This window comes from Polypterus senegalus, chromosome 3 (genome assembly GCF_016835505.1).
Source record: "Polypterus senegalus isolate Bchr_013 chromosome 3, ASM1683550v1, whole genome shotgun sequence".
In the NCBI taxonomy this organism is placed as follows: domain Eukaryota; kingdom Metazoa; phylum Chordata; class Cladistia; order Polypteriformes; family Polypteridae; genus Polypterus; species Polypterus senegalus.
The window spans coordinates 97,580,405-97,606,690 of NC_053156.1; the positions used below are offsets into that span (position 1 = coordinate 97,580,405).

Here is a 26,286-nt window from a genome sequence, read left to right on the forward strand (position 1 = left end):
TGGTATATTGTAGCTAGTAGACTACATACCCTCTATACTTTTTATATGATGAAACATAAAAAGAAAAACGGACAGATTCATAAGCAGTATGCATACAGTTCTACAAAAATAAATTTACTTTGCTGGCTTTAATATTATGGAATATTTTGTGAAGAACTGTCAAAACTCTACTGTCCCAAAGTTAATCTAAACCAGAACTTTCCAAAGTGTATGCTGTGATAGCCTACCATGTCTCGATATGGCTTGTTGGGTGTTGTAAAGGAAATCCTCTATTTTTGTTTTTAATTTTCAATTTCTATTGCATCTTCTATTACGGAACAAGCAAATCTACAGTCCAACAACAGTTTATTTCTTGTATAGCCTAATGTAACACAATGAATGCCTCAATGGTCTTTAAAATGCCCTGTTTTAACAGACCCTGAGCCTTGACTCCCCAAGAAAACAAGAAAATAACTGCCAAAGAAAACCCTTGTAGGTTTTTTAACTGCTTTGAAATTATGAATGTAGAGCTCTGAAAGTACAAAGTATTACTTATCCTAAGAAAAGAAAGGATCCTATTTTAACATCCAAGGCACAAACCTACTTCAATATTGGATACTGATACCTTTTATTGGACTAACTTCCTCCAATCATTTGGATTAAATCTTACAGAGCCCTGCACTATGAAAGAAACCTAGATCTGTAACTAATGACAATATCTCTTATTATAACTAGCATATGCTAAAAAAACATGGAATGGAGACATTGTATTGAAAGGAATCTGTGTGCTAGCTGCTTGAGCACTTGCAGGTGGTTACACTGTTAACATATCTTTTACACAATACCATTCGGACACTTGCAGTCTGTGTGCATGAATATCAGCCTGACTTGACATTGTCTGCACATTGGTTCAAAGACCGGCAGAAGTGATTGAGGGCTTTATTTAAAACAAAGTAACACAATTTCAGCAAAACCATGAATGGGTCTGATTCAGCATAATGTGCTTAACAGGACAGTTCAAAAGTCCCAGAGAAACTGCAGACATCTTTCATTTGGAAGGAGGCAAAGAATAGTAAGGAAAGTCAGCAAAGTTGGTATGCTGAAATCCTATAATTTCCTTGCTATTAGGACTGAACCCAATCCAAGTCATAAAACAAAATAAAAGTCAAAACTAGATTTTCTTTCCCTAATTGGTTTCTTTCTTGATGCTGTTTGACTGATAATTTCTAATAAAGTCTTTGTTTCATGGTGGTCAAAATTCAGAGTTCATACTGTGTTACCTGGTAATGTGCCATTTCCTTAGACAAAATGGAAAAGTCATCTGAAAAATATGAAAAATTAAGGAAATACAACAAAAAAAAATAGAAAAAAGATAGCAAAGGTTTATAACCACATCAGAACAAAGAAACAAAATGCCATAAATAAGATACTAATATGGCTATAACCATAAATCACTGAAATAAAAAATGAATTCAATAGAAAATGGGAATAAAATATGCATACGCAGAAACAAAATTGAATCAACCCAATATTTCTGATACAGCAAATTTAACAAAAATGTGAAGTTGTGGAAATCATTACCTTGTAAGTTGTTAAATATTTTATTGTAAAGCCCAAAAAATGACTTTTTCGTAATAAGATTAAAACCAAATCATCACATATAATGTAGTTAGTACCTTAGAGGCCATTATAAAAACTAAATGCTTATATTTTATGTCTCTTATTACCAGACTCTGCAGTTCCCCAATCACAAAGCTGGCTGCAAAGGCTCTCTGCCTTCCTTAAAGAGAACCTCTATAATGCAGAGTATACTGATAAAAATGTCATATAACATTTCATATCTATGTGAAAACAGCTGCATCATACCTGCAGTAAAAGGCTTTTGCACAAATAATACTGAGAAGGGTGCCTATTCATAAATGAATATACAGTTACAAATTTCCAAAAGGAAGCATATATGAATCACATAATAAATGCAATTTATAGACTGTTCAGAACAGAATACCAACAACAAACATTAACTCACAATCTAAGATACATACTTATAAAAATAATGTCTTATATACATTTTTTTTATTCAATTTATTACTATTAACTGGCAGATTAAATTAACTTCTTGACAGGAGAAGTCTATTGTCTGGTTTTAAAATGACTCTGCTTTGAACTTTAATTGCTCTGTTCCTGTTGAATTTTATATTACCTGTTTGTATAAGAAAACCTTCCCAAGAATTTCATTTTGCCATTCACCATCATTCTTTAGTCCTCCTCCCATTTAACACAACTCTTTCCCCTAAACCTCCCAGTCTAATCCATAGCACACCTGTGGCGCTGCCTGGTACCATGACTGCAGAACACCCTGACAAATTATTAAAGTTTTCCTTAGAATAACAAGAACTAAAACTCTTCACCAATAACTATAAACATGATCAGTGCAGGCTATGCAATAAGTAAACATTAAAAGTGATGATCAAGAAGTATCAATGGAGCGAAAATTGCACCACTACAGACTAATCTGATGCGAGGACAACTATTCAGAATTTATATCATTAGTTTAGGAGGCCGATTCTGACTGTGTATTATACTCGGGAATAGGCATTACTACATGTTAAGTTTACTGTGATACTTTAAATTGGCCTAGTCTGAGTGATGATAGGTGTATGCTTGAGTGTAACCTGTGACAGATTTGAGTTCTGTTCAATGATGTTTTTTGCCTTGTATCCAAAACTACTGTAGACCTACATAAACAAATTACAAAATAAAAGAACAGGTGTAATGTTTATTTCTATGTAGATTAATTATCTCAGAAATACTTGTAGATGGCCATATGTGGGGCCATGTAAAGAAACATACAGCAAACATATAATGTTTGCACAGAACAGATTTTATAATGTCTTTAAAAGCCAGCCTGTCTAAAGAAGACTAAATCAACAATGTAACATTACACTAATATTTTACTGATTGCTTATAATTTTCTTTGCTCAAATGTTTATTGCATAACTTTTTAATCACACTGAAGAATACTTACTTTTGTCCACTATATCAGGCACACTCCAATTAACACCTGCCATGGGATATCTTAAGAAAAACAATGGGCATGTTGTTTTTGTATTCTGACAGCAGCTTAGTTCAAGTTTATTGTCATGTGCAAAAGAGATATTTACTTGACATTTACAGTAGGCTACTGCAGCCTAGTGACATATATGCAACGGGTCAGACAATAAATCCAAAAGCAAACCATGAATATAACGTTGAGTATCCCAGAATATTAAAAAGCAGGTTGGCTGAAACCTAAATTAATACCTTAGGAAAGTGTGGGAGGAAAGAGACGAGAAATGTCATTTAAATGCATTCATGTCTATGATTAAAGCAATCACCATCTGCTGAGTAATCTTATGACCTGACGGTAAACCAATTCATAAACCCTATTGTGTACCTGAGGTACTGTATTTGTTCATTCTGTTTGCCTTTGTATAGCCACATGTGTTGTACAGATATATGTTGTGATCAGAACAGAGCTGTGCTCCAGTGATCCGCCTCAACTGTAGAAGTTGGTGAGCATAAAAAGAGCTGTTTGGGATTCCATCAGCTGTCTGAGAATGTAAAGGTATTGTTAAACCATGATAATAGCAGAGGGCTGTGTTGGGCATCTACACCAGTAATGGTAAGGACAAGAAATTTAAAGATCCTGACCCTCTCCACACAACATTCACCAATGTAAATGGATGTTCTGTTTCCAATGACCAGTTCTTAAGTTCTGCTGATGTTAATTGATGAATTTGTGTCCTGGCACCATTCCACAGAAGGTAAATCTCTTCCCTGCAATTATTATTTTTTATGCTCTGAGCTATGACATTGGTTTCCACAGCAAATGTAACTGATGCATTTTAAAACTAGGTCTAGCTACGCTGTCAAAATTTAAAGTACCATGAAAAGAGCTCAGCACAGTACATAGTTTTGAGGATGTGTGTGGAAAAAATGAAGTTGCCAATTCAGACATGCTGGAAACTCTGAGATGGAATGTTTATAACCCAAATCCCAAAGTTGACAAACAGTCAAGTCTACTATTTTTGGTAGTTGGTGTTAACAAAATAATTTTAGAGCTCTTGAGTTATAGGGCTTTAATTTGGTGTATTACAATATTATGAAGTGGTTCAGACTGTCTGGAATCATGTGTTTAATATATCCCAGCAACTAACTCTTGCAGCATTTCATATTCATGTTACTGAGTTAACTGTCTGCATTCGTTGCCACATACTTCTTTTTAGCAGTGGGAGAAGCATTAAAAACGGCCATACAAATGTCAGCTAAATGGTGGTTATAAATTATTAAAACATGAACTGACACATCATCCATATTGGTTTCATAGACGTCTTCCTGAGGTAATATATAGAAACAGAGAAACTGGAATCATGCAGTGGTGCATGGCAAGCACAGAAAGAATTTAGTGTGTCCAATGTATAGTAGATAGGACTGAGTTAGACCACGGTTTGCAATCTGCACACATCTGTACATACTTCACTGGTGAATTGGTTTCCAGTTTATATAGGTAATGACTTTCAGTAACTTGAATTGTTTTCTTTACCTATTTTTGTATGCTTTCATATCTCTAACCTGGAATGTGTCACTGAAGACCGTCTCTAAATTATGGACATTTGTGGTAATTCAAGTTTATTATTTGAAAAATTAAGAGCTCTGTAATTTTTCCACAATTTTCTTTAGTTAAAAAAACATTTTATCAGTTACTGTGTTTATGGTTTAATCTCTAGTTAAAGCAGAAAAAAGACGTATTAAGAGAATATCAAACTGCCCAAGGTGAGACCATATGGTAATTGTCATCCAATAAGATATAACCATGCTCCAGAGCATTAGCACACATCATTGAGCAGAAGACATGTTAATGAAATTTGACAAAACTCTTAAGTAAATTTCTTTGTTGGAGTCAAAACCAACAAAGAAGATTCTTCTATAATGCAAATATTTCACAATAATGTATAGTTTGCTCAGGGCATTATTATTTTCTGCTTGCAGTGGAATGTAAACCAGCAGATAGGAGAAACTTTACAGAACTCTAACAGAAGGTGAGACAGTATTAAGCAGTAATGTCACAAATGCCATGGACTATGCCAACTGGAAGTTGTGTTTTTAAATTTTTAACTATTCCATCAGTGTGCATGTCAATCTCCTGTCCTTCCTAAACAGCTACACTACAAATCCCCATGTTGTTGTGACTAAAAGTTGCCACAATGCCACTGAACATTGCTAACCAGGTGGGATTTCCTCATTGTCTTCTCCAGCTCACTTTTCACCATATTTACATATTCGTCTTACCTCTGCAAATCCTCTTCTTCCACTGTTATTGATATTATTGAACACTGTTGCACACATGTGTATTACAGTCTTTCAACTGCAGACAACTGTAAAACTGTGGTAAAAAGCTGTCACAATAATAATTAACAAGGTTCAGTAGGTTTGCCAAAGGCAATCAATTTCCAAGTATCAATTTCAACATTTTAAAATTACTTCAAAATACAAATTTTTGTGTTATTTGTTCTGTATGAAAGCAATTGTGGTTTACCATGGCTATAGTTGCAGCCCCATTTAGACCCACTCACAAGGGTCTTTAGAGCTCCTGGTATCTGACCATCATTTGTTTGAGACATCAAGGGTTGGAGGGGTGGTCCCCCTTGGTGTTTGGGACCCCTCGCATGTTGCCTAATGGGCTGACCGACTATACTTAAAACAGTGGTCTCAAACTCCAATCCTGGAGGGCCACAGTGGCTGCAGGTTTGTATTCTAACCCTATTCTTATCTGGTGACCAGTTTTTGCTGCTATCTCCTTTTCTTTTATTTTAATTGACTTGTTTTTTAAGATTTGTTCCCCTGATCATTCATTTGAATTGCTTAATTTTCTTTCCTTAAATAGCACCCAAACAGAAATGAAATGTGAGATGATTGAGCCGACAGAAGACGAACTAAGTCAGGGCCTTCAACTCCAACCAGTTGCTTAATTAACAAAAACACTGTTAAAATGTTAGAGCAGATCAACATTCCTGAGAACTTCGTCTTTCTTTATTTTCAGATACTGTATGATGTACACAGTTTGCTGGTCATGTTTTGGATTATTTTGTATCTCATTATTGTTTGGCTGCTAATTAAGGAAAAATAAACAATTAAGGGGTCAGAGTCTTCAAGAGCAGGTCAATTAAAATTAATTCAAAATAAGTTATTAAGCAGCCAAAACAGGTCACTAACTAAGAAAAGGGTTAGAATGAAAACCTGCAGTCACTGCAGCTCTCCAGGACCAGAGTTTAAGACCACTGACTTAAAGGAATGACACGTAAGCCAATATAAAGAATTATCTCCCAGCATGTACTGACCCACTCCTCATCTTCAAAGGGTACAATGAACATAGAGAATAATAAATTAGTACTTTAAAGAAAATTCCAATCTATGTAGAAAATTCTACTTTTACAGAAACATCCATAGAACATGATTCTTTAACTAATAAACTCCACATTATTTTGCCTTCCATTTTCTTTTGATTTTACTTCCCATCCTTGGGCCTATTTGCTGTAAAACACAGAGGAAAATTGACACAGTTGTCAAAAATGGAGGAATGGTTGACATTGTTTTAAAGTAAATGAACTTTAGGTTACTTTCATAGTAGCAAATGTTATGTGACAATAGTTTGAATATTGTGAAACCTACTAAATGCCTCATTCCTTAGCATTTATTTACTGACTGACTTCAATGTGTACTGCGAGTATTTACTTGTGGCGATGGATATGCATTTCAATTGAGTGGTGGCCACAATAGCAGCCAAAGGAGATACAACTACAGTGGTTAAAGTTTTATTGAAGGATGTATATAGAAGAAAAAATTATAGGAAACATGTACATTGTGCTTACCTCACTCATTCAGTTTGACCATTAAAACAAATGAGCTATTATACAAGCAGAAAATGGATTAAAACTGCCACTTGTTTTACCACCAGCATAAATATTAATATGTGGTATCCCCAATGAAGCAGGCCTAACACCTAGTGAGTTAGTAATAGGAGGGCCAGCACAACAGGCACCATCTTCACTTCCTCCTTTATAGGATACACAGGTAGGTTTTAGCAATGACAGATGAAGTGTTGCAATGCTGACTAATAATGAGCAGAAGTCTCACGTCTTTATACCTACAGGTAAATACTGCTATTCCTAGCCCATTAAAGATAATGGCACATGAGGCTGAACCCAAACAATGGCCTATAGTAAATGTCTACAAGCAAAAGAAAAATTGCCTGATTCCAAGGAGAAAGAAGCCATACCAACGCACTCAAGATCAAGTTAAAGGGATCAAGGGATTCTTGACACAAACAAGGCAAATAATAATTCAAGGTGTTACATGCTGGTACTAGTACTGGGCGATATGACGATATGTATTGTGGGGACGATAGAAAAGTGTCTATCGTCCTATTTCTCTTCTATCGTTTCTATCGTTTCTAACCTAATTTTATCAATTACTAAATAAAATATTGCATTAAATAGGCTATGACAAATGTATGATAATGTCTTGTCGCTATGCAATGCATACTCTACCCTTTATATAAGTGATAATCAAGAATAAAAATGAACTTTTTCGCAAAGAAACTCCGTCTTGTGGTTTTGGGACAAGACGCTTTACGTTGTTGCGACATGCTTTACGCTAGTTAACTCGCGAGTGCTTAAAGATGGAGACGCAAGAGGTTAAAGATGAATGCCCGGAGTCGCAACAAACTGAAACTGCTATGCAGGCAGCAGCCCAAGAAGTACTTTTACAGAAACGTGGGGGTACGTCAGTGATTTGGTTGCATTTTGGCTTCAAGAGCTCTGACACGGAGCAGAAGACAGTCATGTGCAAACTCTGCCAAAAGACTGTTTCTGCGCCCGACACGGACACAACAAACCTCTTTTACCACTTGAAGAAGGTCCACGAAAAAGAATACGGGAGAATCGAAAAAATGCGACGTAAAGAAAGTTGTGAAACAGCCCGGGCAAGTGGCGAGAAAAAATATAGCCAGCCTAAAATTAAAGAGTCTTTCATAAAAAGCACACCGTATGAAAAAACGTCCCAGCGCCATAAAGAAATCACATGTGCCATCTTGCATTACATTTGTAAAGGCATGACCCCCGTGTATGCAGTTGAGAAGGGTAGCTTCCGAGACCTCAACAAAGTCCTTGACCCGAGGTACGTTATGCCCAGTCGTAAGCACTTCAGTAAAGTCGAGTTGCCTCGCTTATATAACGCATGCCGGGCCCAAGTAGAGAAGGATGTTCGCAGTGTGGTCCATTATGCCTTGACAACTGACCTATGGACGAGCAGAGCTACGCAGCCCTACATGAGCATAACCATCCATTACATCAGCAAAGACTGGATCCTCTGTGCTCGCTGTTTACAGACTGCGTACTTTCCAGATGACCACATGGGAGCCATGATAGCCCAAGGTGCGTTACTCGTGCAGTAATTTGTATGAGGTACTTTTAGTTTACTGTTCTGTCATTTTTACTGTAGTAATTCCGAGAAAGACCCCCTAATAAAGTATTTATCTATCTATAAATTTGACAGAGTCATTTTTTCTACTTTTACAAAGTAGCCTTTTATGTTTGCACTTTTATTCATGGCTAATGCCTTAAACAGTGTTATGTTCAACTCTGATATTTACTTTTGATACTTTATTTTGGTTTGCAAACTTTGCACTACAAGGTTGAAAAATGTTTTGTGTTTATTTTTTATAATTGAGTGCTTTTCTGCTCAGAAACTTGAAAGGGTTGTGCACTTTAATTTTTTTTTTTAAATAAAGTTTATTTTGATAATACTATTTAAATAACTATGATGTGGATAAAAAAATGTGAAGGCTACTGTAGCTCTACCTCCACCACATCTGTTGTCAGTTGGTACATTTATATTGCTAAACTAAAATGTATTTTTCTCATTTGTGACAGTTCAGTTAAATGTCACTTCAAAATAAAGTTGCAAAAAAAAGTATGCAATGATATTTTTGTCAAACTTTTCAGAGAATAACTGAAAACGTACTTTATTGTGTGTGGTATATCGTGATATATGATTTTTCCATATCGCCCAGCACTAGCTGGTACCACCGACACCAAAAACAAAAAAATGACCTTTGCGGGTTCCAAATCATTGAAGGCATCCGTTCACATTAGATCAAGAGTTTTAGAAATTAATATACTTTGCCTTGGGGAATTGGACCCCAAGGCCTCACTAGTATAATATTTATCTGTAGCAAAGTCTTTTAAAGTCACTGATCTACACACACTACCAACAGCAAGGTCTTCTGTCTAACCTTCTCTCTCTCTTTTTTTTCTAGGACACGAAGCGGAACCACACAATGGCCAACGGGGAGATGGACTGCATTGTTGAAGAACTCCAGGCCCTCAATATCCAGATCCAGAAACTCCTGTCCAGACGGAGGTACCTAAGGGATATGAAGGTTCATCTACTGGAAAAATCCTCTCCGACATCTGAAATTGTCACAGCAAATCAAGGTTCAGTAACATTGACTCCAAGCTGTGCCGCTCACTTTCAAGACCAAGTGAGTTTTACACCCGCACCTCGTCATCGTATCAACAACGTCAACGATGAGGAACTCTTGTCTGTTTCAGCTATGCAGGTGGGGATTTAAGGCTAGATCACCTCCATTGGCACAGGCAAGCATCTCCACCCAGAACTGGTTCTACCCTCTCCGCTCCCCCAGTTTGCCTTCAACCCCACGTGATGTATTTGTAATTGGAGATTCAATTGTACGAGACCTAAGCATCTCATGCCCTAATCAGAAATCTTTCTCTTGTTTTCCCGGTTCTTGCGTTTAAAATGTTAGGAGAACAGCACCAACAGTCTTCGAGAGGCACTAGAACAGGGCAGTGGGAACCATTGTAATACACACCGTGGTAAATGACGTGAGATACAGACAGTCAGAGATTCTCAAGGCGGACTTCACAGCATTTATTACAGCCACGAAGGAGAAGACCCCGGCTGCAAGAATCTTCATCTTGGGTCCCTTACCTCTTGTTAGAAGATCGAATGAGTACTACAGTCGTCTGCTGGCATTAAACATCTCGTTAAAAGGCTTCTGCGAAGGACAAACATCGGGTTCGTGAACAACTGGGACCTCTTCTAGGAGAGGTCGCGTTTTTTCAAGCGGGGTGGTCTACATCCTAATAAGATTCGGAACCCTGATCCTTTCCGAAAATATCTCTAAGGTAATTAGTCTCCCCTGACTTTCTGTTGCTTTGCTAGGAGATGAGAATTCTGTAGCAAAATCTTCCTCAAAAGTGCACTGCATCAATACTCTAATAACTAACCTCAATGCATATTAAAAATCTAGACAGTGCGGCATAAATACAAATAATGTAATTACAATTACACCTCTAGATTAGCAATTTATTAAAGCTATAAAAACAGACTAAAGATTAAATAAAAAATACACAAAGAGCGGCGTTAATATCGAATCTCAAATACCCATAATGTGCCTACAATTCAGTTCTGATCTTCCAAGACATTAAATATGGCTTTTTTAAATGTTAGAGCATTAACCAACAAGACATTTTCCATCAACAATCTTATTAGTGATAGGAAAATCGATTTTATTGCATTAAGTGAAAAGTGGCTTAGCTCTGATGATCCGGCTGCTTTAATCAAATCTGCGCCTCTGTATTACAGCTTTGCTCATGTGGATCGGCAAGGTAAGAAAGGGGGGCAGTTTAGCAAACATTTATTCGAGCCGGTTGAAGTGTAAAGATGGCAGTTTTGGTATACTCAAGTCCTTCGAGTATCTTGCCATTGCTATTCATTGAGTTTCTCAGTCTCTTGTACTGTCCGTGTATAGACCTCCTAAATACAATTCGTCTTTTTTTGAGGATTTCTCAGAATTGGTTTCAATTATAATTACGAACAATGACACATTCCTAATAGTTGGCTTCATATCGATAATCAGTGTAACCCAAAAGTAAAAGAATTCATGAACCTCATGGACTCTTTTGATTTGAGCCAGCATGTTAGTCAGCCAACACACAAAGCACGGCATACATTGGACCTAGTAATTACCAAAGGACTACTAAAGATTATTGATACTGGTTTATCAGACCATTTTCTCTTACTATTTAATACAGAAATAATGACAGAAAAAATTTATGATAAGCATATTGTTAAAAACGCTTCTTTGACTCATCTGCAGCTTCAAAGTTTACAAACAGTCTAAGCAACCAGTCCGTTTGTAGTGCTTACTACAAGAGCGAGGATAATGTAAATAGTAAGATGGAAAATTTTAATGCTAAAGTGAGAGCTGCTACTGACATAGTCACTGTCATACATGAAAAGACAGTTAAAAAATCCTCTAGCACTATTACTCCATGAAAGACTCAAAGAGTGTCTGATCTAAAGAGAACATGCTAGAGAGCTGGCAATAAATGGAGAAAAACTAAACTGATTATCCACTATGAGATATTGAAGGCTAAATTAACAGAATACAACAAAATAGTCCATCTTGAGAGGCGGTTATTATTTCTCTAGAATTATAAATAACAATGCTAGTAATCCAGGGGTCTTATTCTACAATCAATTGTTTGCTAAACCCAGGTCACTCAATGGAATGCCTCCAAAAATTTCCAATGAAACCTGTGAGGCTTTTGCTGTATTTTTAATCACAAAATTAATGATATTAGAAAAGATATACTACATCTCCCCAATACTAATCCTCTTAAACCCTGGTACTCAATTTTAAACAAATTAAATTCTTTCACCAGGATAGATTTACCTGCTTTATATAAAATAATTTCTCAACTGAGACCCTTCACCTGCATCCTTAACCCAATGCCAACAAGTTTCTTCAAAGAAGTTTCCGGCATGCTAACGGATAGCATTCTTGACATAGTAAACTCATCATTACTGTAGAAATAGGGGTCTTCCCAGACTGTCTTAAGACTGCTGTAGTTAAGCCCCTGCTCAAGAAAAATAATCTTGACTCCTCCGTTTTCTTTTTCTAACCTGCCTTTCATAAGTAACATCTTAGAAAAGGCAGTCATTATGCAGCTAAATGACCACCTCAATAAACATGCTGTTCTTGATAAGTTTCAGTCGGGTTTCAGAACAAATCAGTAAAGAAACTGGACTCAAACTAGAAAATGACCTGCGAGTAAATGCAGACAGAGGCTATTTATCTATTCTCATCCTCTTAGATCTGAGTGCTGCATTTGATACCATTGATCACAATATTCTTACAAATCCCCTCAGTCAACGGGTGGGCCTCTCTGGCAGTGTCTTAAATTGGTTTGAGTCCTACCTGGCAGGTAGAAAATTCTTTGTTAGTTGTGGTAATTATACTTCAAAGACCCATGATATTCTATATGGTGCCCCACAAGGATCTATCCTGGGTCCAGTGCTCTTTACGATTTACATGCTTCCATTTGGTCATATTATCTCGGAGCATAACGTGAGCTACCACAGCTATGCTGATGACACACAACTGTATTTATCAATAGTGCCTGATGAACCTGACTCTCGATTCACAGACACAATGTCTTACTTGACTTTCTGAATGGATGAGTAGCAATTTTATCAAACTAAATAAGGAAAAAACAGAAATTTTATTGATTGGCAAAAATAGATATATTGAGGGTATTAGAAATAAACTTTATCCATTAAGATTAAAAGTCAAGACAGAGGTAAGTAATTCAGGGGTAATTATCAACTCTGACCTGAATTTTAAATCACAGATTACTAGGACAGCATTTTTTCACATCAGAAATATAGCAAAAGTTAGACCTTTTATAACACTGCAAGATGCTTAGAAATAAGTTCACGCTTTTGTTTTCAGTTGGCTAGATTACTGTAATGCACTCCTCTCAGGACTACCCAAAAAAGACATCAATCGATTGCAACTAGTGCAATCTTAACTAGGAAAAGAAAATCCAAGCGCATCTGTCCAGTTGTGATGTCACTACATTGGTTACCTGTGTCATTTAGAATTGACTTATTGGGTGGCACAGTGACACAGTGGTAGCACTGCTGCCTAGCAGTAAGGAGATCTGGGTTCACTTCCTAGGTAATTCTTGCATGGAGTTTGTATGTTCTTCCCGTGTCTGCGTGGGTTTCCTCCGGGTGCTCCAGTTTCCTCTCACAGTCCAAAGACATGCAGGTTAGGTGCACTGGCAATTATAAAATTGTCCCTAGTGTGTGATTTGTGTGTGGGTGTGCCCTGTGGTGGGCTGGCGCCCTGCCCAGGGATTTGATCCTGCCTTGAGCCCTGTGTTGGCTAGGATTGGCTCCAGCAGACCCCCCATGACCCTATATTATATAGTGGGTTGGATAATGGATGGATGGATGGATGGATACTGCTTATGGTTTACAAAGCCTTAAATAATCTTGCTCCATCCTATATTTCAGAATGTCTTTCACCTTACATTCCGAATCGTAGAAAACAGCAGTGTCAAATATCATAAATTACACCGGCTGTTGCAGACTGGAATCAAATGTATGTTTTTATTCTAAAATAGTAAGAATACATGCAGCTCACTTCTTAAAACGGACTTGTCCGGGATCAAACCCGTGAAGTTTAGATTACCAGTCAACAGCTGATACCATTGCATCACCAAAGCGCTCGTAGCAAATGCGTGTTAATGTCGCACCCTAACTCAGGTTGTTTTTCTGCAGTTATATTCTTGAATAGAAGCGCACTTGTTCTGTTATATTTGTACCTTTTGTGAAAGCGTTTCTTTGATATTTGGACTTCAGGCTTCACACCTTATACACATGTTGTAAATTTAAGACGGACGGTCCTTGGGTGTGTGTGGCAACTGCTAACATTTGAATCTGATGATTGTATATAGCTCGGAACTGACTAGTCTGTACTATTCTGTCCTCTGCATCTCCTGGAGTTGAAAAGAGGTACCAACATGCAGCAACATGTGGACACTGGCCAAGATCAGAAAAAAAAAAAAAACCCAGTCACGTCATGACTACAACTGCATGAAGGTATGCAGATGAATATAATGTTGCATTAGTGCAACAACGTTTTCCGAAATGTACGATACAGGTCATAAAATTAATTATTCCAAATGTTATATATATCTAAGTCTATCATTTTTTATCAGAGTTGCTTTGACATCATGGTTCAGAAGGCGCATACTAATTCAGCATGAGTAGGAATACTCAAGAATAAAGCTGAATAAAAACAATTCACATCCACAGTCATTCTCAGTAACGTACAACACTCACACCCACGTCCACAGTTTTCCAGTCTCGTTTGCTCACAAGATCTGACACGGTTTTCAAATAAAGAGGGGGTATAACAAAACAAGTTTTTACCTACCATGTTTTTATCTGAAAAAGGCGTCACATATGTGGAAGCTGGAACGTGAGAGAAGAGAATAAAACTGAAAAAAAAACAAAAAAAAAAAAAAACGACAAGTACTATAAATTTAAAGACGCAAATCAAATGTATGTTTTTTGTATGATATAACTAATAAGAGTAGCTCACTACTCAAAATGGTAAATCTGGGAAGCAGCTGATGCCGAAACAGTGACCTCTTCATTGAAAGGCAGCAGTTCTTAGCATGGCACCATGTAAGCTGCCATATCAACCGCCTACCGTAACCTGCTTTCTTTTTTCTTCGGTTAAATTCTTGAATAAAAGTGCACTTGTTTTGTTATACTTGTACCTTTTGTGAAAGTGTTTATTTCATATTTGTATTTCAGGTTTCACACATTATACATTTCATGCCTACATTTTGTCAATTATTAGTAATACATGAAAAATGTTTGTGTTAACGTTTTTACAGATATTGTTGATGACACTGAACACACATGAAATGTATGTATCCTGAATGACGATGCACTTTTTTACCCAATAAAGCTGGAGCACTTCACTCGAAGATAAACACCGAGCACTGACTGCGTCGGTGGGTGGGGGGATGGAATAGCCGGCTGCTTGCTGCTTGTCTTAATCGGCACATTTACAGGACAAAAGACGCTGAGGGAGAGGTGTGAACGGATTTAAGGTGGGCTGGATTTTTGAGTTTTCTCGTAGGCTCTGGTAATTCTAGTGTTAACCTATTAATATAGTAAGCTAATTATTTAAACTTTGAAAAAAATGGATGGCTGTGAAAGGATGTGCAAAAACAGATTTGATAAAACACTGCAGCATTGCATAGTGTGTCTGGTGCAACACAGTGCCAAAATCAGCCCAATGCAAAACAAATCACCACTGTTTTCAACCGAATATCATCTTTAGTCTTTGAATAAGACATTTTACAATAAATCTGAACTATATCTGAATAGTGACATTCGATCTGACAGCTTAGTACACTTTTGAAATAACAACTCATATAATGGTTTGACAGCAGATGCATACTTAAATCATTGGATTTTTTTTACTTTTATCCCAAACAGTGTGTCACTCACAGCTAAATCACACCTTCCGCCAGTCATTCCAGCTCCAGCACCGTACAATGTGTCACTTTGTGTTTTTTCCTTTAGCTGTGTACTTTGAAATTGATGATGCTTGTGTACTTTGAATATTGACAGCTGTTCGGCTATGTATCAGACACCTTCACAGTTCTGCAGAACCACATAATAGGTTAAAAGTAAAGACAGATTATAACGCTTGATGAACAGTTTTTGCCTATGAAAGGTTGTGCTAGTCAAGCAAAAGGGATAAGTCTGCTATCAAATTTAGGTCAGCTGTTAATGTACATGCAAATGTGGTGATAGCTAAGTTTTTCATCAGCAATAGCAGAAATGTCACTGCTGACAGTATTTTCACAATAAATTCCTCAGCAGACAAGTTAAATTTCGAAAAAGGCAATGCTGCTCTGTACAGTGAACAAAATGAGAATGACGTTTCTTCCCACTGTGAAAAGTAACATTAGAAACAGTCAAGGCAGTGGCAACTTTGAAAATGCAGATAAAGTGCAAGGTGAGAAATTGTACATCCAACAAAGAAAACTGCAAAAAGTACCACTTCAATGGCAAATAAACTACTTAAAAATACAAAGTAAGAGAACCTACAATGCCATTGTGAAAGGCAACACAAGATATGCCCAAGGAGGCAGATACTGATGAAGTGCAAAGTCAGTGCCAGGTGGAAAAATGCACAAACAACAAAACATGATTCATGTGGACTGCTGATGTGTAGTTTCATAATCAGTCCCTCTAGCCACTTACCATATGAGGTTTGAAAATGTTTACAGAACTTGTGAGCATGCACTGATACAAAGTTTACATATCTACAAAATATTTCTTATTTTATGTGTTTTGCTTTTAACTAATAAGCACTAATGTACATAAATAAACAATGAAGCTGCTCTCTACCATGCAACAGCATGACCCAGGAAAGTTTTTTTTAATTGAAAACATTTGCAAACATTTAAAGTGGAAATATATGCAAACATTATTTTTATGTTCACTCAAGCCGTTTTAGGCAATTTATGGATTTTGGAGGATGGTGCAGTAGGGATATTCTATTAGTATGCCAGGCTAATGGGCCATAAAAGAGAACAAAATGTTTCAGATGGCACATGGTGGAGCCTTAGGGGTGTTAGTATGAAAAAAAAAAAAATATGGCACTTCTAGCTATAAATAAACCAAATCAGGTAAGCAGTTCTGTGAAGACATATTATCATCTGTATACTACACAGTTTTTAACATAACACGCAAGCCACATTTCTGCTCTTCCCTTAAGATTCAGTCCAGTACAAACAGCACATGGAAACACCATTTAGGTAGACTTTGGATCCTGTTATATCGGGGTCTGCCATATTCCAGGGAAAAATAAGATACAGAAGTTCTTGATGACTCTCAAGTTAGTCTTGCTCCAATACCAACTAGTCTTTTATGGAACAATTAAACATTGACTAGAAAAAAGATAAGTAATGGAGGTCATAAGCCACAGTGTTTTTATCACCATGTGGACATCTGCTCTTCATCCTCATTTATTACCTCTTTATCCAGACATTCCCCATTGAGCCATTCTAGATTTGTTGACAGGATATAAATCATTTATACAGAAGAAGGTTAAAGCTCTGAACCTAACAGGCTGCAGTTCAAATTCTGAACCTTTGCTCCAGTGTTTCAAATGGTTTGCAGTTTTTTGGTAACAAATGAAAACATAGACTGCAGTGCACATCAACAAGATTTTGTAGGTAACAGATGAGAAAATAGACTGCAGAGCACATCAGCAAGATGACATACAAGCAAAAAACAAGTCTGTGCTTCATAGATAAAATCCAGATTCCAAATCTACTATGTAACCTAACTAAATGTAACATATGTTAAACTGTTTTGGCCAAAAATGTACATTACTGTGATTTTATTTTATTTTTTTTTTATATAAAATGCTTCTAAATGGTGCTTGCAATAAGATGTGAACAAAATAAAGTTTGCTGTATGCATAGTGGTCTAGTATTTAAGAAGCTGGACTACAAAAATCAAGGCTTACATTTAAGCAGAGGATTGCTAATACTTTAAAATTCTATATAGTTTAGCTTAAGAAAAGGAGACAATTGTACTGCTCTTTCAAGATGATAAAGACAAATAATGTTTAATCAATGAAAAATGTATAATTAGATTTTTATGAAGTTCGGAAATAAAAATGTGATTAATTATATTTTGGATAATATACTAATGCTATTGTTAATTTTATTACAGCTATTCATAATGCATTACTTACCAAACAAGTTGCTTGAATGCCCTTGCTTTGAAATTGGTTTCAGCTCATTTGATCCCCAAGCATAATGTTTGTAACTATCCCAAGCAAATTTCATCATCTGAAAATAAGAAAGAAATGCAAAAAATATATTAAATGTACTAAAAATCTAATTAGTGCCTTTGTCAAACCCTAGAACTTCATTACAGTACTTACATGTAGCTCTTGCTACTGTTGATGTCAATGTGCATGAGTCTACTGCTAGAAAGAGGATGCATAAATTCGATCTACATGAGAGGTGAGGAAAAAAGGAAACCTTTGCTGTTCAGAAAGAAAATCGGGGCACGACTAAAGTTTGCTCATGAACAACAAGACAAAATCCCACAACCTCTGGAACATTATGTTCTGGATACACAATGCAAAAATAGATAGAAAAATGGTCACCATACCAGAATCTATGTTTGGCGAAAATCAAAGAAGTGTTTGATCAGAAGCACCTTAAACCAACTGTAAAGCATGCTGGTGGAAATGGTCTAGTTCAAGTCTGCTTTGCTACATCAGGTCCTGGGCAGCTTACCATCACAGAATCCACTATGAATTCTTCATTGTACTAGAGGGTGCTTGAGGATAATGTGAGATCACCTGCAAAAAAGATTTAATCTTAACTGAAAGTGACTCTAAACATTCCAGTAAATTCATGAAGGAATGGCTGGGAAATAAAAATGGACGGTTCTGGAATGGACAAGTCAAACTGATATGAATCACATTGAGAGGCTGTGGGGAATCTGTAACAGGCTGGCTGTGCATACAAGACACCCCCAATACATTGCATAGCTATAAGAATTCTGCATGGATGAATGAGAAAATTATATCTTCAACTAGACTAAGAGAAACAGTTTACAAAATGGATATATGGTGTAATATGCAGGTGCGTTCAGTACCTAAGTTAACTGATATGACCAGGGCTGTGGAGTCGGAGTCATAGTCAGAGACAATCTTGGGTATTTGGAGTCGGGGTCGGCAAAAATGTTCAGACTCCAACTACTAATAAATTTAAATTGTAATGAAAAAAAAATACAGCAAGTTCAAATATAATATATATATATTAAAATGTATCAAGCAGTTATATGGGAACAATGCATTTTCTCCTTTTTAACAATATTTTCATCTTGATTTTCACTCTACTTTTCTAGGTGCTCTGTTTAATTAAACCATTATTTACTAATTAGCAGGTCTGATGCTAAAGTAGTTGCAGCCTTTGATTATTTGATGTTGTTTGCCTGGGTGTCTGCTCGTTTTTAATTGTCATTAATAAGATACAAATGCAGGGGGAAAACTGCACAGAGAAAGGGCAAAATAATGAAATCAACAAAAGAGAGTTAAGCATTTAAATCTATAGCAAAAACAGAAATATTTCTTAATGTCTTATAAATATAAAATCATGCTCTTGTGCTTTTCTGAATGTAGAATAAGAGAAAAAATACCAGCTAATTAAATAAGATCAGCATTATCAGGTGTTGTCACTGATTAGGAATCTGGTTGGAACAAAAACCTGCAGGCACAGGTTACTGCATATCTCTACCTCTCCAGGGTATCCTCAATCCCACCTGTGAACCTTGAAAGCATCTGTCAATCCTACCACAGATCTCACGTCATGCTTCCCTAGTACATATCGTATACCACTCTTAAATACGTCTCTGCTACTCATGACTTTCTCATGCAAAAGCTCCACTGCCATTTCTCCTAAACACCTCCATTCTTCCACGGGTATGTCATCTGGACCAACAGCCTTCCCATTATTCATCCTCTTCATAGCTGCCTTACTTCCTCCATGTTAATTTGTTGCATGAAACAATAAGCCATATTCAAAAGTAACAGAAATAATAAAACGCAATTACATTATGTTAGTAGACTACAATAAATAGGTGCTTTTCAGCAGTACTTTATAATGGAGCTAAAAATGAAGCACAAATAGGCTTATGTTGACTCAATAGCTTTTATATACAGCAGAATCCCATTCAAGTGATGTAAAACTACATTAATTGATGTGTGTTAGTAATGATGGAAGCTCTGTAACTAACTTGCCAAACTGTCCTAAACATAACATTTTTGAAAGTATGCTCAATAGAGTAGTAGCCAATAATTAGCAAATGAAAAACAACAAATTAATGCAAAATGAACAATACTACCATAAAATCACTAGCAATATTACTAGGGATGCACCGATATGGGGATTGTTGACCAATGTTGATATCCGATAATGTTTTTGTACTTATCTGCCAATTCTGATACCGATACGCGATATGCACATTTATAAGATACACAGAAAAATAAGAGTTGATCTGTCTGGATGAGAATTACAGAGAAATATAACATTTATTTCTATAACAATTTTGCATATCATGTTAAATCATTAAAAACAAATGACGTCTGCCACATTTACCTGGCTACTTGCTGGTTATAAGTACTTTTGCAGGCTGTTGCTTTAAATAACACTTTTCTCTTTCTTTTTGATGGAACAAATTCAACAATAATTGAAAAAATGAAAATTGAAAAATGGATAAAATGATACAATAACAATGGAATAAGCAATACCACTTAAGAATAACAATAACATTTGCACATTATTTTAAATAAGTAAAATAAATGGCTTCTGTTCAGCCAGATTTAGCTGTCTATTTGATCCTTGGTTTTACAAGCTGCATTATTAAATACTAGATAATAGTTTTTGTTTATTTTTGATTAAATAAGTCTAACCACACCTGAAAGAAAATTTAAAAAATGGAAAAACATACAACGGTAAAGAAATAAACTGAGAACAAGTCGACCCCCACCCCTGAGAGAAAGTGCATGGCCAAAGTAGTAAAACTTAAGGCTTGTAAACATACCTAAATTGGCCAATAGAGATGAATGGAGAAGAAAAAATAAATGCAGAAGTAACTGCTTCCTCTGTGCTTTAAGAGCTTATTCTAAAATATTACTGATTAGATCCTGCCATGTTTTGAAAAAAGTCTGTACGGATCCTCTAACTGAGTATTTGATTTTTTCCAATTTCAAATAGTATACAACATCGGTTTCCCACTAACTTAAAAGAGGAGAGTTAGGGTTCTTCCAGTTTATCAGAATAAGTCTGCGTGCCAACAGTGTAGTGAATGCAATCACAATTTGTTTGTCTTTCTCCACTTTAAGCCCCTCTGGAAGAACCCCAAACACAGCTGTTAATGGGTTAGGAGGGATTGTGAGACCAAGGCTGTCTGAAAGGTAATTAAAAATTTTCGTGCAGAATAATGTTAATTTGGTGCAGGCCCAAAACATGTTACCCAGTATGGCTAGGACTTGATTGCAGTGCTCGCAAGTTGGATTCTGCCCTGGAAACATTTTGGAGAGTTTTAGACGAGACAGATGTGCTCGATATATAATTTTGAGTTGTATAATTGTATGCTTTGCGCATATGGAGCTCGAGTGAATTCTCTGAATTGCTACTTTCCATTCCTTTTCTAATAAATTGATTAAGAGATCTTTTTTCCCAGTGTCCTCTTGGATCTTTGAAAGGGAGGGACTGTAAAATAATTTAATATATTGCAGAGATGGTGTCTGAGTCCTTGAAAATGAGCAATATTTTTTCCAGCATGGACAAGGGTGCAAGATGTGGAAAATCGGGCAGGTTCTGTTTAACAAAGTTCCTAATTTGAAGATAGTGAAAGAAATGTGTAGCTGGAATGTTAAATTTGGAATGTAATTGTTCATAGGATGCAAAGATGTCTATATAAAGATCTCTAAGCAAGTTAATTCCAAATTTTTTCCAGATATTAAAAACTGCGTATGTTTGCAAAGGTTGAAAGAAGTGGTTCTCTTGCAGGGGTGCCACAGATAGAAGCTTCTCTGTCTTAAAATACTTTCTACATTGGTTCCATATTCTAAGTGAGTGAAGCACAATTGGTTTATTAGTATTGTATATTGCCGATAACTTGCATTTACTGGGGCAAAGAGCAGGGAATATAGAGAAGTACTGCAGGATTTTACTTTTATTGCGGACCAGGTCTGTGTATGTTCATCTACAGTATTTGTGTCCAGTTTTTTTATAGCTTGTATGTTTGCTGCCCAGTAATAAAACTGAAAGTTAAGTATAGCCATGCCACCTTCTGCCTTTGGTCTTTGTAGGGTCGCTCTTTGGATATGTGGATGTTTTGAGTTCCAAATAAATTAGGTTATGGTTGAATCTAATTACTTAAAAAATGGTTTATTGATGTATATTGGAATGTTTAGAAATAAAAAAGAAGCTTAGGAAGAATAATTATCATAACAGTGTTAATTCTTCCAGCTAGAGTGAGATGAAGTGTTGACCATCTATGCAAGTCTTGCTTAATTTTTTCCATGCAGACAGCGAAATTTTGTTGATAAAGAGCTTTATGTTTACTTGTGATGTTTACCCTTAGGTATTTAAACTGTTCTGCAATGATAAAAGGTAGGGTGTCTAATCTAATATTATATGCTTGAGAATTCACTGGAAAGAGTACACTTTTATTCAGATTAATTCTGAGACCAGATATCTTTTGAAATTCTGTCAGTGCTGTTAAGACTGCAGGCACAGAATTTTGTGGGTCTGATATATACAGTACCATATCATCTACATATAGAGAAATTTTCTGTTCCAGTCCTCCTCTGATAATCCCCTTTATCTGATCTGTATTACAACAGTGAACCGCCAGTGGTTCAATGACAATTGCAAATAGCAGCGGTGACAAGGGGCATCGGTAAAGAAATAAACAATAACTTTTTTTCTGGAGGTTTATCATTGTATTCTTTTTTTAGCATGATGGAGAGGTTTTTCTTAACAAACAGCATCATCTCTGCTTTGTTGTAGGAAATTATGTTTTTCTTTACACAGGTTCTGTGCAAATATCAATGAAATGATTGTTTACAGCCTCCAAGTGCTTTACTGGTTTTAACTGCAAAGTCAATATGAACACCCTTTGTCAGTCGTTTTAATGCATTAACCGAGGGAATAACATTAGAAGCCAGTGCTTCAGATTGGAAATTTTTTTTATCAGCTGTTCAAATAGAATGTTCTGAATCAAACCCCTATGATTAGTTATTACAGTTGCCAGTAACTCAAAATCAGAGACATAAGCCCCAAGGGCTCTTTTCTAGTTCAGCAAGTTTTGCATCATATAGAATGTGCTATTCCATCTAGTTGATATGTAGCCAGAAATGATTCAACCAAATGATTCAAGTTCAGTTTGTATAGTTTTGAGATGAAAATTGGCTAATTGTGAATGTTTAAAATGACAAAACTATTGTTCTGCCGATCACTATTACATCCAAGACACTGTTCTAGGATAGTACACGGTCATTCATGGCAAGCTGTAAACTACAGTATGTGCCATACATGGCAAACTTGAGATCCTGCATTCCTCTATGGCCTTTGAAACATTATGTGCATTGTCTTGTAGTAGTACATGAACATCCTCTTTGGGTATTTTCCATGTTTTAAACATTCTTTTAAACATCATGAAGAGTGCAGCACCCGTGTGTGATCCTAAGAATTCTTGGTAGTGCAAGATTCCTTTCTTTAATTCAAAACTGCAGTTGATCCACTAAGCAGGTAAACTAAACATATTCATGGGACTCGTATCAGATGTCCATATATCAGTTGTAAAGCTAATGGCTGTGACATCGTCAGCAAGGAGTGTGTGCAAATAACTTTCTACAATATTATGTTAACTCTGGAAGCACTACATCAGAGAAATAACAGTGAGTGGGTATCAGGTACCAAGATTCAAAATGCTCAGCTCCTGATTATGGCTGACCATCCAGAGCAATAATTTCCATCACCTTTACATTAACTGCCTGAGCTTTAGGGCTATTTTTATAAAATTTCTATGGATTTTTCAAGAAACCGATTAACAGTTTGTACAACTGCAGTTTTTGATTTTGTACATGGTGGCTCAGGATTCTCCTCTTTTGCTATGAGGAATTCTGCATATAGTATTTTGTCAGGACAGTGTGTTTTGAAGTGTATAATTAAGTTGGTGGTATTGAAATGTCACACTTTGTTTCCTCCACGCAAGAAATTAGTTGAACAAGTGTTACAAATGGCATATTTTATGTCACTCTCACTTACTTTGAATAACTTCTACACCATAGTCATTTCACACAGTAGCTCAGCGTCACTTAAACTTCTTACTCATCTGGAACACAGTGAATTCATCATCAAATAATTGATTTGAATTATCAGTCAAATTTAGTCATTGGTCTGATTCCAATAAAATTATTTGAACCCATTATCTGCCAAAACAGAACTTAATCCAATATTATCATGCATCCCTAGGTATTACCATATCAAAGGAGAAAAACAACTGAAATAAGACCTCCATCTATCTATTACTAGTACTTGTTAAAACACAGCAATTAGTCACAATTAGGCCAGGGCCAAATTTACACGTTAATTTTTGCAATAAATGCAGTCTGTTCAATGTTGTTGCAAAATATTGTTGCATCCAGGGCTGGCAACGAGGCCAACACAACAGGCAGTACTTTTGGTCAAGGCAGTATTTTCATGCTTTTTTTTTTTTTTAAATTATTACAAAACAATACTACTAATGATAAGGCTGAAGATGCAGAGGGCCATGTGGCTGGACAGCTACCAAGCACTATGCTTGCAATGCATTATATAAATGAAACATCTGAGAAAGAGGAGGAAGTCCATGGTGGAAGAAGCACAAGAGATGGGTTTGAGTGTGGAAGGTGCTGAAGCAGAAGTGCTTTTGCTTGGAGTTGGTGAGGGCCACAAGAGTCACACAGGGCAGCTGCATCATGGAGTGTGAAAACATTTCCTTTTCCAATTGGAGCAAAGGTAGATGAAGTTATTTGCTCAGGGTTGCACAGTGTAAGTGGCAGGATTTGAAACCACAATCTCAGAGTTTAAAGTCTAAAGCCTTAACCACTGTGCAATACTGCCTGCCACACTAGTTGAATAACACTTGTGTGGAATATTATTATCAAGTTGTTGATGGTGATGAACAATTGAGGATAGTATTAACGGAGTTTTAACAGAAGTTTTAACTTATCTCCACTTTCAATTAAATTCATTTGTTTCATGCATTGTTTTCTTTTTGTCTTCTATTCAACTTGCCTTTTAAGAGGGCATTCAAATTCAGGTTGTACTTGCTCAAGTAGTATTTTGTTAAAAGTTCAGATTTAGGATCATTGTTTAAGATTAAACTATCCCATATTGTTTAATTCCTTTATGTTGATTATACACTAATTTTGTGATTCAGTGTGTATTCACTTTGTGATTTATGTATTAACTAGCAGAATACCCGTGCTTCGCAGCAGAGAAGTAGTGTGTTAAAGAAGTTATGAAAAAAAAAGGAAAGATCTTAAAAATAACGTAACATGATTGTTAATGTAATTGTTTTGTCATTGATATGAGTGTTGTTGTCATATCTATATATATATATAGATATATATATATAAACATATATACATATATATATACATATATATATACATATATATATACATACATATATATACACATACATACATATATACATATATATACACATACATACATATACATATATATATATACATATATATATATATATACACACATATATATATATATACACATACATACATACATACATACACATATATATATATATATATATATATATATACAGTGGAACCTCGGTTCACGAACGTCCCGTTCACGTTACAACTCGTTCACGACCAAAAGATCGCCAAACTTTTGCCTCGGTTCACAACCACACACTCGGTATACGAACAAGCCAGGTTCCCTTGCCTGCCTGCAAGCTGAGCTGAAAGAGAGAGAGAAAGAGAGAGAAAGGGCGACCGAGCACGTGCCTGCTAGGGAGGTGGAGGAGGAGATTGCTTCACGTGTTTGCTGAACAAGCCAGTTTCCCTTAGTCCTCAGTTGAGAGAGAGAGAGAAAAGGGCGAGCGACCACGTGCCTGCTGGGAAGGGAAGGAGGAGATTGCTGCACGTGTTTGCCTGCCTATCTGTAGGCTGTAGTGCAAGCGAAAACATCCCCCTCCCCCCACAGGCAGCCTGAGAGAGAAAGAGAGCTGCCATGCTTTTTCATTTAAGCAAAGCCGCTCCTTGTTCATTGTTTTCAATAAGGCGTGCACTCTCTTTGTGCTCTACAGTATTTCGTGTGCTTTTGCAGTTAACTATGGCTTCTAAGCAAGTGGAGAGTTGTCAGAAGAAAGTTTTGAAGAAAATTGAAATCGAAGAAAGAAATTACAAAAGGTGGAAAAAATGTTTACCAGTTTACTCATTTACCAATCGGAGAACCCTTGTGCTTTCAAGCAGCACAATGTAAACAAAGCCAGACTGCCAGTAATGTGGAGGGTCACAAGAACGTTCTTTTTGGAATGGCTGCATGAGGCTTTCACTCCCACCAGCTAAACAGCTAAAAGCACCAGAAACCCAAGAAATCACAAGAGAGAAACACCTGAAGGAAAACACTTCATGCCAGAACTCGTTTCATGCAAGGTTAGTTTTCTTGGTGGTTTTTGTATTACGGATTTTTCAAAAGTTAATTTTTTAGTTCATAATGCGATTTGTTGCAATGTTATTTTTCTCTTTTT

The 26,286-nt window shown here is 36.3% G+C and overlaps 1 protein-coding gene across 1 annotated transcript in view; it reads right to left on the reverse strand.

Moving 5' to 3' along the window:
- man1a1 (mannosidase, alpha, class 1A, member 1) overlaps positions 1 to 26,286 on the reverse strand; it is a 458,739-nt gene that overhangs the window by 319,797 nt on the left and 112,656 nt on the right. Inside the window, exon 2 of the mRNA XM_039747655.1 lies at positions 17,690 to 17,786. Coding sequence (XP_039603589.1) covers positions 17,690 to 17,786 — 97 coding nt within the window. The remainder of the gene's footprint in view (positions 1 to 17,689; positions 17,787 to 26,286) is intronic.